At 44.3% G+C, this 16,382-nt stretch overlaps 1 protein-coding gene across 1 annotated transcript in view; it reads right to left on the bottom strand.

Annotated features, from left to right (window-relative positions):
- Window positions 1-6,385: 6,385 nt before the first annotated feature.
- LOC311144520 (membrane-associated phosphatidylinositol transfer protein 2-like) overlaps window positions 6,386-16,382 on the bottom strand; it is a 98,194-nt gene continuing 88,197 nt past the window's right edge. The window contains exons 15-25 of the mRNA XM_084180546.1: window positions 15,044-15,214; window positions 13,866-14,018; window positions 12,490-12,654; window positions 9,682-9,830; window positions 9,456-9,572; window positions 9,232-9,348; window positions 8,432-8,580; window positions 8,047-8,196; window positions 7,730-7,910; window positions 7,355-7,483; window positions 6,386-7,252 (exon numbers count right to left, since the gene is read on the bottom strand). Coding sequence (XP_084036672.1) covers window positions 6,899-7,252; window positions 7,355-7,483; window positions 7,730-7,910; window positions 8,047-8,196; window positions 8,432-8,580; window positions 9,232-9,348; window positions 9,456-9,572; window positions 9,682-9,830; window positions 12,490-12,654; window positions 13,866-14,018; window positions 15,044-15,214 — 1,835 coding nt within the window. The 3' untranslated portion in view covers window positions 6,386-6,898. The remainder of the gene's footprint in view (window positions 7,253-7,354; window positions 7,484-7,729; window positions 7,911-8,046; window positions 8,197-8,431; window positions 8,581-9,231; window positions 9,349-9,455; window positions 9,573-9,681; window positions 9,831-12,489; window positions 12,655-13,865; window positions 14,019-15,043; window positions 15,215-16,382) is intronic.

Genomic DNA, 16,382 nt, shown 5'->3' with positions numbered 1-16,382 from the left:
TTCCTATGTACATTTATACTATTTCCCTGGAGATAAAACCAACCAAACACAAGTCATACCAAAGTCTCATTGGGAAATAATGGCCCTTTTCAGTGACCATACAGCAAATTCTATTGGAGGATTATTCCATGGAGGCATGAGTCAGACCAGGGAAACAGCAAATTTAAGGCAAAAGGGGAAATGTACAGTCGTGGTCAAAAGTTTTGAGAATGATGCAAGTATTGGTCTTCACAAAGTTTGCTGATTCAGTGTTATGGTATATTTTTGTCAGATGTTACTATGGTATACTGATGTATAATTACAAGCATTCCATAAGTGTCATAGGCTTTTATTGACAATTACATTAAGTATATGCAAAGAGTCAATATTTGCAGTGTTGACCCATCTTTTTCAAGACCTCTGCAATCCACCCTGACATGCTGTCAATTAACTTCTGGGCCACATCCTGACTGATGGCAGCCCATTCTTGCATAATCAATGCTTGGAGTTTGTCAGAATTTGTGGGGTTTTGTCTGTCCATCCGCCTCGAGGATCGACCACAAGTTCTCAATGGGATTAAGGTCTGGGGAGTTTCCTGGCCATGTACCCAAAATGTCGATGTTTTGTTCCCCGAGACACTTAGTTATCACTTTTGCCTTATGGCAAGGTGCTCCATCATGCTGGAAAAGGCATTGGTCGTCACCAAACTGTTCTTGGATGGTTGTGAGAAGTTGCTCTCGGAGGATGTGTTGGTACCATTCTTTATTCATGGCTGTGTTCTTAGGCAAAATTGTGAGTGAGCCCACTCCCTTGGCTGAGAAGCAACCCCACACATGAATGGTCTCAGGATGCTTTACTGTTGGCATGACACAGGACTGATGGTAGCGCTCACCTTGTCTTCTCCGGACAAGGTGTTTTCCAGATGCCCCAAACAATCGGAAAGGGGATTCATCAGAGAAAATGACTTTACCCCAGTCCTCAGCAGTCCAATCCCTGTACCCTTTGCAGAATATCAGTCTGTCCCTGATGTTTTTCCTGGAGAGAAGTGGCTTCTTTGCTGCCCTTCTTGACACCAGGCCATCCTCCAAAAGTCTTCGCCTCACTGTGCGTGCAGATGCACTCACACCTGCCTGCTGCCATTCCTGAGCAAGCTCTGCACTGGTGGTGCCCCGATCCCACAGCTGAATCAACTTTAGGAGACGGTCCTGGCACTTGCTGGACTTTCTTGGGCGCCCTGACGCCTTCTTCACAACAATTGAACCTCTCTCCTTGAAGTTCTTGATGATCCGATAAATGGTTGATTTAGGTGCAATCTTACTAGCAGCAATATCCTTGCCTGTGAAGCCCTTTTTGTGCAAAGCAATGATGACGGCACGTGTTTCCTTGCAGGTAACCATGGTTAACAGAGGAAGAACAATGATTTCAAGCACCACCCTCCTTTTAAAGCTTCCAGTCTGTTATTCTAACTCAATCAGCATGACAGAGTGATCTCCAGCCTTGTCCTCGTCAACACTCTCACCTGTGTTAACGAGAGAATCACTGATATGATGGCAGCTGGTCCTTTTGTGGCAGGGCTGAAATGCAGTGGAAATGTTTTTTTGGGGGATTAAGTTCATTTTCATGGCAAATAGGGACTTTGCAATTAATTGCAATTCATCTTATCACTCTTCATGACATTCTGGAGTATATGCAAATTGCCATCATCAAAACTGAGGCAGCAGACTTTGTGAAAATTAGTATTTGTGTCATTCTCAAAACTTTTGACCACGACTGTACTGAAAGGCCTCTAGTAATATCTGCATCTGCCAGTAGCAGAACTACGGGGAATGTCTTTGTCCAGATATGTCTGAGCATAACTGATGATTGCACAAGTCTATCTTTACATTCTTGGGGTGTCAGTGTCCAGTTGATTGATACAGTATCTCTGGAGCAAGACTGATGCTTTAAAGAGCAACCATGTAATAATTGTTAGAGAGGTGTATGTTTTCTTTTAGCTGGATGTGCTAACCAGTCTTCTCCAATTTCACTGTTAGGATGCACAGAAAGACTGTTGTCTACAGAGAAATCCATGTGGGTTGCCCTTAGAGTTATGTGCCACAAAAAAAGGTAAAAAGCATATAATATGGACAGTGACTCGTAGCCCAAAGTATCAGTTACAACTGCATTTCTTCACAACACAAGCCCTTCCATCTCAACTGACTGCATTCTTCACCATGCCTGTTGCATGTTCATGTGTATTTGGGGTGATGCTTTCTGGGTCACCCTGAAATATGCCTATAGTAGGGCAATGGACAGGAATAGCATGAGCTCATATTATATGTATGAGATGAATTGGTGGTAAAGCAAGGATTCTAGAACATTGGGTTCACAATAGCCTCATTTAAACCTTGTGCTAACATGTGAGTTTCATGATCTGATCAGTATGATCCAATCACTCTTATTAAGGTTAGTCAAGTCTACTAGAGCTGGGACGATAAACTGAAAATGATCAAAACCGACCATTTATCGAGGACATTTTACTGATATGGATAACAACAATAAGTAGCCTTTACTAGAGAAATGTGAAGTTTGAAATGAAATAGGTCTAAGTCTGCTAATATAGTCTATTGCTAACGGGACAATTGATAAGTCAAAGTTGTAGGAGTAGTTGAAAGGGTCAAATAATTACTGGTGATTATTAAGCTTTTCTTTCATTACTGATGCCATAAGTACATTGTGCTACCTGTCAATGATTTTAGAGGCCGGTATAATAATTTAAATGGTTTGACCATCCATATCTGCTTTCACTAGATTGATATCCAGACACAATGCGTGCCTGGTCAGGAAGATCTGATCACAATCAGATCACAATGTGTATTTTAATAGTCTACACCAGTCTGAAAATGTGGGCACAATCAGAATGTGGACAAGATCAGGACAACGGGCACATGTTAGTACCAGGTATAAACAGGGCTATAGACCAGAGCAGTCTGGATTGCGAGGACCCCACTTCACCATGATGCTCCTCCCTCCCCATACACCTCTAACACTGTCTTCCTTGCTGTCCCAGGATCACACCAGAAATGTAATGACAGTTCAACCAAGATCCCATTTGGCTAAACAATTTGCTATGATGATCATGTGCTTTGAAAATGTTTATACCCGTATGTCTCAAATCACAGGGCACCTAGACATTTTGTGAGTGTGTTAGCACGAGGTTCTGTCTCTGCTGCTGCATGTGCCTGCTTAACTGATTGTCGATGCATTGTGGCATTCTTTCTATATGGTGGATCTGCTGCTGTGGCATGATTGTGGGTAATATTGCACCTTCTCACTAACATTTCAGTACTCAGTGGTCCATTACAGTCATAGTTCTACACAGTTTTGAAACAGGGAAAAGGTACACACATCATTAGCATGAATAATCCTAAAATCAATCATCTTAACTCTACAGTATGTTCCTACTTTCCAAAGCATATTTTTACAAATATCTACAGATTTTTCATCGGAGGCTTCAACAAATAACTCCCAACTGAACCTAAATAGTATTGTCTACATGCTCAATAACATTCAATGCCTCATTTACAGCTCAGGAAGTGATTGACTTTCAAAATACACTACATATACAAAAGTATGTGGACACCCCTTCAAATTAGTGGATTCGGCTATTTCAGCCACACCTGTTGCAGACAGGTGTATAAAATCGAGCAAACAGCCATGCAATCTCCATAGACAAACATTGGCAGTAAAATGGCTTTACTGAAGAGCTCAGTGACTTTCAACGTGGCACCGTCATAGGATGCCACCTTTCCAACAAGTCAGTTTGTCACATTTCTGCCCTGCTAGAGCTGCCCCGGTCAACTGTAAGTGCTTTTATTGTGAAGTGGAAACGTCTAGGAGCAACAACGGCTCAGCCGTGAAGTGGTAGGCCACACAAGCTCACAGAACGGGGACGCTGAAGCGCGTAGCGCGTACAAATCGCCTGTCCTCGGTTGCAACACTCACTACCGAGTTCCAAACTGCCTCTGGAAGCAACGTCAGCACAAGAACTGTTCGTCGGGAGCTTCATGAAATGGGTTTCCATGGCCGAGCAGCCGCACACAAGCCTAAGATCACCATGCGCAATGCCAAGCGTCGGCTGGAGTGGTGTAAAGCTCACCGCCATTGGACTCTGGAGCAGTGGAAACGCGTTCTCTGGAGTGATGAATCATGCTTCACCATCTGGCAGTCCGACGGACGAATCTGGGTTTGGCGGATGCCAGGAGAACGCTACCTACCCGAAAGCATAGTGCCAACTGTAAAGTTTGGTTGAGGAGGAATAATGGTCTGGGGCTGTTTTTCATGGTTCGGGCTAGGCCCCTTAGTTCCAGTGAAGGGAAATCTTAACGCTACAGCATACAATGACATTCTAGGCGATTCTGTGCTTCCAACTTTGTGGCAACAGTTTGGGGAAGGCCCTTTCCTGTTTCAGCATGACAATGCCCCCGTGCACAAAGCGAGGTCCATATAGAAATGATTTGTCGAGATCGGTGTGGGAAGAACTTGACTGGCCTGCACAGAGCCCTGACCTTAACCCCATCGAACACCTTTGGGATTAATTGGAATGCCGACTGCGAGCAGGCCTAATCGCCCAACATCAGTGCCCGATCTCATTAATGCGCTTGTGGCTGAATGGACGCAAGTCCCCGCAGCAATGTCCCAACATCTAGTGGAATACCTTCCCAGAAGAGTGGAGGCTGTTATTAGCAGCAAAGGGGGGACCAACTCCATATTAATTCCCACGATTTTGGAATGAGATGTTCGACGAGGTGTCCACATACTTTTGGCCATGTAGTGTATATCATAATAAACATATGACACATTAAGATAGCAGATACATTAACACAAGACTCATCATTTGCATGATCAGTCAATGTGGTAGAAATGCAATACTATGGAAGGCAAATACCTCTGCTGTGTATTGGCTGCTGCGGATGATTGCATGAGAAAATAACATAAAAAATGAAACACTATGTAGTTAGAAGCACTAAAACAATAGTTTTTCTGTTCACAAAAAAGGAATATATACATTTATATCTATGTAACATGTTAAATAATAATGAAAAAGTGTATCCTGAATGTGCATGTCCTCAGTGTGAAGAGGATACTAGAGAATTGCCCCATGGTAGGCCTGACCCCAGCTCTACATACAATATAATCAACGGACATCTTCCATTCAGCTTCTCCCTTCACATACAGTAGTAAATTGAGCACAATTTCATACTGCCTACTTTGGCACATCACCTTACAGTGATACAAGTTTGCCCTGCAATTGATATACATAAATATACTTAAGTATAGGCAATAATTACAGTGGACTATAATGTAACACATTCTGTATGATAAAACAGACAATGATTGGGGTCTCTACTGTAATCAAAGCGCAATTGGTATACAGACTTAAGAGTATTGCAGCTGCTGAAGCACTGCTATAATTCTATTTCGGCTGTATGTGTGTGGTTCTGGAGACTGTAGACTGTGTCATGGTGCAACCCACCTGCGTACCCCAGAGTGGGAGATGGGGCACATGGATCTATCAGGAGTTAAGCCAAATCGGCAACATGGGGGCGCTGGAGTTACCACATTATGGAACCCGCATGAAACCAGCTCCAATCTGAAGCCCCAGTCCAGGACACACACTCTGTATATCCATATATGGTATTAAAGACATATATGATAAATAAAAACTTTAAAAATATGCAACTCAGAAACAGTCCAAGTCTCTTTCTTTAGGAGTCTCTTCCTATTGTTGGCCAGAGTTTTGTTTGTGTGCTGTGCATGCATGTTCCTTGCTTAAATAAGATGCTTCTTAAAAAGGCCTTTCTCCATTGTATCATTGTCTGAAAAAAAAAAGAGGCATTGCCTCTGCCTGTTGTTATTTTTGTTGATTCAGGTATATTGATGGTGTTGCTTTATAAAGACTGGTTCGTAGCACCAAAGGTTTTCAATGCTGTATAGATGTGGTAAAGAGATCAATGGAATTTGACCAAAACATCAGAAACACCATGCACACAAGATTCAGAATCTCCTCATTGTCGCCCATCAAAATTAGCCTACATTTATGCTATTGTTTATATGTGTATTTCACACAATGTTGGGGTAGAATTAAGCAATAAGGCCCGAGGGTGTGTGGTATTTGTCCAATATACCACGGCTAAGGGCTGTTCTTATTCCCGACGCAACGCGGAGTGCCTGGACACAGCCCTTAGCCGTGGTATATTGGCCATATATCACAAACCCCCGAGGTGCCTTATTGCTATTATAAACTGGTTACCAACGTAATTAGAGCAGTTCAAATAAATTGTTGTCTTACCTGTGGTATACTGTCTGATATACCATGGCTCTTAGCCAATCAGCATTCAGGTCTCAAACCACCCAGTTTATAATTCGGAGTATAATGCTTTTATGGATGTCATGTTTATGTTATTGTCACCAAGCATTACACTTAAAAACGGCTTCAATTACCGCCAACGATTTCTATGACTTGCTTTACTACCAGCTTATACGAACAGAAGTTAGCATTTAGCAGACATTTATATATTATGAAGCGAAAACTGCCAAATATATCCAAATCTGATTTTAGTAACCACATTGTGGGCCTGTTAGAACACATAAATCCTGATGGATTTGACGAATATCCAATTTGTTAGATCAGCTTTTTTGAATAGGCGCCAATGACAGCGTCCTTGCGCTTTCCCCCACGTTACATTGACCTCTTTACTGCATGTATTCTCTCATTCTTCTTCCTGTCTCTATTTAGAGCTTTGAAAGCCTACGATCAGCATCTCACTCTCACATCTTTAAATTATTCTCTTGTCATCTCAATCTTCATTTCTTGAATTTCTCTTTCTGCAGTTTTTCCCTTTCCTCATCACCTTTGTCCTTTCTCAATTTCATCCTCCTACTTTGGGTTGAAAACCCCAGGCTCCAGCTTGGTGCTGCCACTGCGGCCCCAGCAGCCTGCTGCAATGCTCATGCTGCGCTGGGCTGGTCCCGGGCCGTGCTGGCTGTGGCTGTCTGACTGGCTCTTTGTGCGCTCTGGTCTACTGTGGCCGCTGCCAGTGGGCAAGCTGGAGGCCGGCTGGGCGGAGATGGTGCGCAGCAGGTGGTTCCGCTTCCGCAGGAAGTCGCTGTTTGCACCCACACCAAAGCTGCCTTTCCGTAGGACCATGCGGGCACTGCTGGTCTTTGCTGGCCGGGAGCGCTGGTTGTACTCCAGCTGAGAGAGGTGGGTCGCATAGCCCTCTGTAATGAACTGTTGGGACAGGCAGGGGAAAGAGACAGTCATATAATGTAATGAAGTGCTGAATATGGTAAACCAGGACTAAACTAAAAAGTCAGTGCTTGTGTATCGTACCTGGCACTGAGCTTGCATCTTCTTGGAGGGTCGGCCAATGATGTAGATCTGGGAGGGAGAGAGGCCGATGGAGGTGTAGACCGCGATGTCTTTGGTAGAACCGTAACAAGCAAAGATCTTCATGTGAGCCTGTGGAACCAGCAATGAAAGTGTCATCTACAAATTCTGACCAAGAAAACGTATTTACTTGAAAATCTCTCAATCTTTTTGTCTGCCCCATCTCTTCCTTCATCCCTTCATTGTCCACCTATCATGTATTTTGCACCATTCCCCTCAGCCCTCACCTACTTCTGAACCTACCCCCAGCCCCTGTTACCCACCCCAGTACCCTCAACAAACCCACCACCCAACCCCCACTCCCACTCCCATCCTGACCTCCATGAGTGACTTGAGGAAGTTGGCCTTGTGTCTGAGTGGGTCGTGGACCAGGCCATCACAGAAGGAGACAATGCCATGGGGGAAGTTATGCTGAGACAGCCAGGCCACCACTCTCTGCTTCTGCATGTCTGGACGCCCCGTCACATAGACGATCAGATAGCCCAGGTCCTGCCAGTGCCTGGAAAGAAATCAAACAGTATAAGAAAGAGTGGAGAGAGTGCAACACAATGGGTTATAGAGACAGAAACAGACATAAATCATTTTGGCAGATGCTTATGACTGTTCAATCCCAAGTGATGCCAGGTGCATGTTACCTGACCACATCGACTGCTCCGGCTCGCACTTTGGGATCGCTCCCCATGATGGACACGCTGGCAGCGAATGAGCCATCTATACTGAACACAACAAACTCTGTCCCATGGGGAAGCACTGTCAGGTAGCTGTCTGCAAACGTGTGGTCCCCCCTGGCAGTGATAGAAGGACACAAAAAAATTGGAAGATGGAGGAGAAGAGACAGAGACATATGGAAAGAAAAAGAGGCAGAGGAACAGAATAAAAAAAGAAGACAAAAGAGATGTAAGTGTTTTTTGACAGAGTCACCTAAAACCCTCCAAAAACAAAGGTCAGCATTTCTGAAGCCTCAGGACCGGATTGGCTGAAAGAGGCCATAGAAGAGTGTGCCATAGATGCCAGTCTCACCTGACCACCAGTTTGACCGGATAGATGCCAACCCCCAGCCGTTTGCTCTCTGGGATGATGAAGGACACGCGGCCACTGCTGTTGGTCAGCTCCGTGTCAAAGTACACCCAGTCTCCAGACGGGGGCTGGGTCATGATGTGGATGTCCACCTGTAAACATAATATATACTATATATACCATTTAGTAGACGCTTTTATCCAAAGCGACTTACAGTCAAGCGTTTTACGTATGGGTGGTCCTGGGAATCAAACCCATTACCCTGGCGTTACAAGCGCCATGCTCTACCAACTGAGCTACAAAGGACCAGCATAGAGATAGATATACGACCACTTTGAACACAAACACATTGGATATGCACACATACACGTAAAGTATGTTGAACTGAAAACAAATACAGATAAGACTCATGGATGGAGGGATAAGTACATAGGGATAAGGTGGATGGAGGGATAAGTACATAGGGATAAGTACATAGGGATAAGGTGGATGGAGGGATAAGTACATAGGGATAAGGTGGATGGAGGGATATCTACATAAGGATAAGGTGGATGGAGGTATAAGTACATAGGGATAAGGTGGATGGAGGGATATCTACATAAGGATAAGGTGGATGGAGGTATAAGTACATAGGGATAAGTACATAGGGATAAGGTGGATGGATGGAGGGATAACTATATTTGTATGTAGGCCTTTGTGTGTTACAGACCCACTGTTTGCATTGTTCTAATGGGAAATGATCATACTGATTGCTGAGAGAGAGAGAGAGAGAAGAGAGAGAGAAAAAGAGAGAGAGAGCCCACCTTCTCCCCCGTCAGTGTGACCATGTCCAGAGGTCCGTACATGAAGCGGCCAGTCACGATCTGCAGCCCACCTTCTGTGAACACTGCATCATTTACACGATGATTGGCTGTCACATTCTGTCAAAGAAATACACACACATGAATAGATTGAGACACAATTACAGTGTTAGCTAGAGTGAATCTCTTCAAGTGGTCAACACTGTTGTAGCTGCAGCAGACTGTACCCTGATCTTGACGTGGGTTCTCTTCCTGAGCCACTTCTCCCGGGGTTTAGATGGAGTGAACTCTGACACCTCCTTACCATCCAGCTCCAGTATGCTGGAGTTGTCATGCCGCATAATCTAAAATAAACATATAGATGACAACACACATACTCACCATAGCTACATTAGTGTACATTTTAAAGTGGGCCAGAAGCACAGGCCATGGAAGTTTGTGGGGTGAGCTCACCTGTCGCAGCAGGAAGGACACTACATCAGTGGACTCCCAGTAGGATGCATGAAAGAGGTGCGGTAGTGCCACTGTGGGGAAGGCTGTCAGGGCATCAGGGCAGTACAAGGCAAAGTCCACCCGCTTGGTGCCCCACCAACGGGCTGCGACTGCATGGTGAGAGGGGGTACATGGGTAGGGGTGGGGTGGCATAGTTGCAATGTGAGTAAGGCAGAGGGGCAAAACATCCCAATACACACCACTGGAAAAGTTCAACCATAAACCGTTTGGCTGTATTGAAGGCTGTACTCAATCATAAACCACTATCAAAGCCCAGATAGTCCACAGCAGTTCCTCAGCTATAGGGGAAGTAAGGCAGGAGTTGAAGATTGTTACTCTTGAAATAAATATAGATAAGGAAGATAATCATTATTATGCAATAATTACATTGTTAAAGTTGGTTCAAGACACGAGTCAACGTAAATAGCAACAAACCAGCAGTTATTTGTATTAGTATATGAACTATGAAGAAAAGGGACGATGGGATTATAAAGTCAATGATTTTGCCAAATAAAACTTCACTAAGTGGATTCACACTGGGACTGTCACTGATGAAGTAATGTTTGCCTCCAGAACAGGCTAGGGCACAAATTTCTGAATAACCGTTTTGTTATTGTTTCACTCTATTGAATCTGTTACAATGTCCATAGGGCTCCACCACGTGGCAGTGGTAAAATTGTGTGATGGTTTTGTAAAGAATCTTCAGTATTAATACATTTAGTTGGTGGTGGACTGCTCACAAACTTGCCTTTGTTGAATGGTGTCAACTGTGAGGCAGAGACTGGGAAGTTGGGCAAGTAGCATTCTTGGATGATGGGTATGTTACACTTTTAAAGTCACAATATCATCTCAGTATGTAGAGGGTCTCTCTTACTGGTCTGGTTTGTGAAGTTAATGGGACTGTGCTGTATTCGAAAAACATAGTCCACCAGGGAACATGGTCATCATAGAAACAGAAAGGGAGAAACCGAGACAAGCTGAGAGAAATCTCTGGTAGACAAGAACAATGTTAAAAAGAGATTGATTGTGCAATATATTAGGATTTCACAGAATAAAGTCAGTAGTAGGCTGAGCCTGGATTTGGTACATAGTTGATAGGGTCCAGTGTTTTATAAGAATACCCTGATCCATTTCTGCCTTGGAGTCCAGTGAGACCAGGTCATATATGGCATAATCCAGGCCAGCTGACAAGTGTCTCTAACTGACCAGAGCCACAGGGGCTCACACCTCTGTTGGCGTCTGCGTCTGGGTCTGCCTCTAGGTCTGGTTGTGGCCCGTTTCCTGGATCTGTATCAGTAGTTCCTGGGACTGGGTCACTCCTTTGTTTTCTAGGGGACTTGAGGGGGCTTCTCAGGGAGAATTTGGTTTGTGATGTCAAGGCAATTTGGGACAAAAGGCTGAGTTTTTTGGTTTGGTTAATTTGGCATGCTTGTGTTATGGGAAACAAAACAAAAATAAATCAACCACGTGAAAATGAATGATGGATAATGACAAAGGGAATCGTTTTCATACAGTCGAGTACAATATCTTATAGTGCAGTTAATTCCAGTTAGCAAACACGTGTGAAGTACTTCTGCTACAAGCTGCATTCACAACCTGAAACTGGCTACAAAACAAAGTAATCAATTAAGTGTCCGACTGGTCCTCAGATGAACTGAAAAAGGAAGATTAGAATTATCTTTGACAAAACCCATTTTCGTACTCTTTTTTTCACGACAAAACTTTCCATTTTGTTGCATTTCTGAACAGCGACAAAAGCATTCCATGGCACTTGCTTTTGACAAGCAACAAGCAATTCTTCCAACAACCATGAACTGGAAATGACCTCATCAATGCACTATTACAACTTCCCAACTGAGTAGAACGTTAGTAAATGTTTTGAAAGCCATGTGATGCGTATGTATGTGTTATTGGTCCTTATATAGGACATATCCACTTCAGATAGAGATTACAAGGGAAAGCAAGACTTTGGGAGACATTCTTCTTTACATCAAACACAACAGAAGCTTGGGCATCTGGGTAGACAGTGCGACAGGGAGCGAACGATGCAGGAATGACTCAGCGAAACGGGGTCTCTTTACATGCATTGCAAACACATTAAACAAATGCAGAACTCCTCCTTTGCATTTACATTCAAACAATGGCTCAGAGTAGGACAAACACGCAGTGGCAGGACGTGAGCTTTTGATTCTTCAGTAGAAGTGTATTAATCTTCTGGCACATTGTATTTGAACAATGGATAAGGTCCACTGTATGTCTGTGGTGATGTTACGCTCCCTCTATGATGAAGGGGCTTAGAGCAGTGTAATCCATCACAGGTGTCGTAATGTGTTGGAGCTGAGTTAGCAGGTAACTAAGTAGTTATTCTGTGAATGCAGGCACAACTGGGTCACTACAGAGCCGCTCGGGATCCGGCGCACTGAGTGATGTGTGCAGAGTGTGAGTAAGGAGGGTGAGAATCAGAGAGAGAAAGGATTGGGATGAGAATGAAGTGGAGTAGGACGAGGAAGAGAGAGCAAGAGAGAAAGGAGAGAGGGGGTGAAAGAAAAGAGAAAGAGGAACGAGAGAGAAATAGAGAGAGAGAAAGAGAGAGAGAAATAGAGAGAAAGACTAGAGAAGAGATTGACTGAAAGAGGAGTTGAGATGGAGCAGTGTGTCTGTGTGTGTGTGTGTGAGAGAGAAACGAGAAGAGATTGACTTAAAGAGGAGTTGAGATGGAGCAGTGTGAGTGAGAGAGAGAGAGATACTTGTGGTAACGAGAACACTTACTGTTGGCTATGTTGGTGGCAGTGTAACTGTCTGCCATTCCTGAGACCTGGCTGGCAATGCTGCCCTCACTGCCCCTCCGCAGGCCCCGGCAGTGGGGGCCCGTAACAGGGGAGGAGGGGTACGAACTGTCCATGAAGACACCACCATGAGACTGAACAACATCCGCTATTGAGCCGAAACAAGGATATCCCATTAGACATAGACAAGAGGAGAGGAGAGGTGGATGAACAGGGAGGAAACAGGATGAGAAGGAGGGGGTTTGCAACCAAGATATGTGATGGGCCATGGTTTCAGTGGGTGTGAAACCAGCAGGAGCCAACATCAGATTTCTGGGGCAATCAGTGAGTGGTCAAATAGTAGTCTGATTAATAAAACAGCATGTGAAAAGTGACATGTGTGGCAACTTTTACTCTATTGGCTGTCACATTACTATGTCTCAAAATGTTTAATGTCTGTCAAAGGATTAGCTGGATTATTATTAGCATGTATCACTAAGGTGATAACAGTCCATTTAGTATGTGTAATCAACATGTTGTTGTAACAGAAAGGTCAGGAGAAACTATATTGACCACAAGGATACACAAGGATACACAATTACAATGCAAGCGGCAGGGTTCCATGGTTCAAGCAGACATCTGAGCAACACAATCCGTATAGCTTCCAAGCCTCCAATTTGGCAAAATCCCCCACTAGGAGAAGATAGTTCTCTAGTCACAGTGTTATGGTTTATAAGGAGACATTTTCCTATCACCTTTACACACTCCCCAACTCTTGTATTTGTCGTTAAGGAGATGCTGCAGCAGCAAAGAAACCACATCACAACAATGAATGCAGGTAGTGGTACTGTATTTTCATACCATTACAAAGGACATTCATAATTGATGGTAACAGCAAGCACAACACAGCAGAACAAGGACAGACTCTTCCAGGTCAAGGTTTCCTCCAAGTACCTATCTGAATAATTCACTGTGAAAGCCATTGCTGTCTCTCTAAATCACTAAAATGCCAACAACAATGACTATTACATTTTGATTAGCAAAATGACCTCATTTTCGTAGAGATAGTGTAAACAGACAGGCTCTGAGAGCCATGCTAATGAGCTATAATAAAGGTAATGGACTGAATACTGCAGAAACAGGGCTCATGCAGGACATGTTTGACCTGGAACAGCCAGTAATGTGACCCCAACTCATGACTGGGGTAACATTCTCACAGCATTTTCATGCACCAGTATTGGTAAGGGTGTGAAAACATACACACACAGACACAGTCAGTGTGGAAAGGGAGGGTGCAACTGCAACTAACACAAAAATACACGTGTATGACACAGAGTGAGAGACTTCCCCCCCGAGAGGTGAAGAGGAGACGCTACACACACTCCAGAACAGCAGGTGTGGCCTTGAGGGAGCCCTCCTGCCAGTTTAGCACGGGCACAGGGATGCAGGTCTCGCTGATGGGCTCCTGACAGCGGAAAGAGAGGGGGGGCCCACTATCGAGCAGGAGCTGAGGGTTGCTCTGGACTGTCTCCACTAGAGGGGGAGGTGGGGGGGTCAGAGGAGAGGGGGCAGGGGGGCAGGGGAAGGAGGCCGAGAGAGGAGGGGGAAAAGGAGACAATGAAGACACAGAAAAGACAGCAAAGGCGAGTCAAGCCCAGGAAATACTGCAGTAGCTGTAACTAAGGCAACAACAAGTTCTAGAGTTGAGCTAAAGTGAGCAGTAGAAGGGTAATGCTGGTACTAGATTCTAATTCAGACTCGGCTGGCTCTAACTCACATTTAAATGTACCTCGGCACATACTGATTAACGAACCAAAATGTATCTTTTAAACTTTCTCAATGCTGCACAGTAAACCTGAGGATATGGGCTGACAGCTCATTAGATCAAAACTATCATCATATTACTTAACAATCTATTATATCATATCTAAGATAAAAAGATTCACAGCTAGTAGCCATTCACAACTAGCACTTCCCTTGTTGCTCTTGCTGATTAAAGGATATCCATGAATGGAAAAGAGTATCAGCAAAGGACTGATTGAGTCTCTAGCATTACTTCTTGAATAGCAACTTAGATATCCAGAATAATAGTGTATCATTGAGCCCTACTTAAACAGAAAGGATGCAGTGTAGCCTGTAAGGTTCCTCTACTGTAAGGGCTAGCCAGCCATAACAGAAACTAGCAGCACCATGAAAACATATAGATGAGAACATTGCTTCACAAAGACTTGAAGAACAAACAATAGAACATTTTTCTCAACTTGAAGGCCTTTTCGGCCTCTAACAGCAATCCACAGACCACTGGCAAAAGGTCTGAGACATTCCTTGTGGGAAAGAAAACGAACTACATAATCCATCACTTGTCAGTTTCTACACACCCTGTTACATCACACAGAGTCCCCAATGGTTAATCAAAACACGGGTTATATAACCTATGAATGTAACAAAATATGTAAATTTTTCTTTGCATATGAATGCACAACAGTTATATGCTCATACAGGTACAAGAGTGTGTGTGTGTATGTACAAGTTTCCAGCACTCAATCCAGTGTGCTCACCCAGTAGAGCTGAGTTGCCGTCCCCCAGGGGGAAGCGTGTGTAGCGGGGAACATTGAAAGGGGGCAGGAGGTGGAACTTCTTCTCCAGGAGGGGCTCCAGGCGCGAGGCCGAGGGGTCAGCTGGGTGGAACAGGTTGTAGACCTGCTGGCAGGTAGGGTGCAGCTGGGCCACTAGGGGGAGACAGAGAGTTAACTACTTCACTTGCTTTGGCAATGTTAATGTACTTTTCCCATGCCAATAAAGCCCTTAAATTGAATTGAGTTAACAGGCGTAAAGGGGTTGTCATTAGTTACCACAGCCACAAAGTCAGAAGGCCTGCTTACTCAACCAATCAGATGAGGAAGTGTGATGACACATATGCCGACCGGCTTGCAGGGACAGACAAGAGACATGCATTTGTTTTATCTAGTGATCCATCAATGATTTGGTAATTGATTAGCTATAATAAAACCAACCGTTCTAAATGCAAAGTGGTAATCGGATGTCTTATTCAAACTCAGCTTGCAAGCTTATCTTGATGTTTGCCCTTACTCATAGTTACTTTGTCTTAAACCCAAATATACTGAACCCAAATATAAACGTGTTGGTCCCATGTTTCATGAGATGAAATAAAAGATCCCAGAAATGTTCCATATGCACAAAAAGCTTATTTCTCGCTACTTTTGTGTACACATTTTTGTACATCCCTGTTAGTGAGCATTTCTCCTTTGCCAAGATAATCCATCCACCTGACAGGTGTGGCATATCATGAAGCTGATTAAACAGCATGATCATTTCACAGGTTATTGCTGGGGACAATAAAGGGCAGTTTTGTCACACAACACAATGCCACAGATGTCTCAAGTTTTGAGGGAGCGTGCAATTGGCATGCTGATTAAAGGAATGTCCACAAGAGCTGCTGCTAGAGAATGTAATGTTCATTTCTCTACCATAAGCCACCTCCAACGTCGTGTTAGAGAATTTGGTAGTACGTCCAACCGGCCTCACAACCACAGACCACTTGTAACCATGCCAGCCCAGGACCTCCACATCTGGCTTCTTCACCTGTGGGATCATCGGAGACCAGCCACCCGGACAGCTGATGAAACTGTGGGTTTGCACAACCCAATAATTTCTGCACAAACTGTCAGCAACCGTCTCAGGGAACTCATCTGTGTGCTCAATGCCCTCACCAGGGTCTTGACCTGACTGCAGCTCGGCGTCGTAACCGACTTCAGTGGGCAAATATTCACCTTCGATGGCCACTGGCACGCTGGAGAAGTGTCCTCTTCAGGGATGAATCCCGGTTTCAACTGTACCGGGCAGAAGGCGTTGTGTGGGCGAGCGGTTTGCTGATGT

This window comes from Coregonus lavaretus (genome assembly GCF_964263955.1).
Source record: "Coregonus lavaretus genome assembly, chromosome: 17".
NCBI lineage: Eukaryota > Metazoa > Chordata > Actinopteri > Salmoniformes > Salmonidae > Coregonus > Coregonus lavaretus.
Note: the sequence above shows the minus strand (reverse complement) of the source record. Positions and strands in the feature narration are given on the sequence as shown.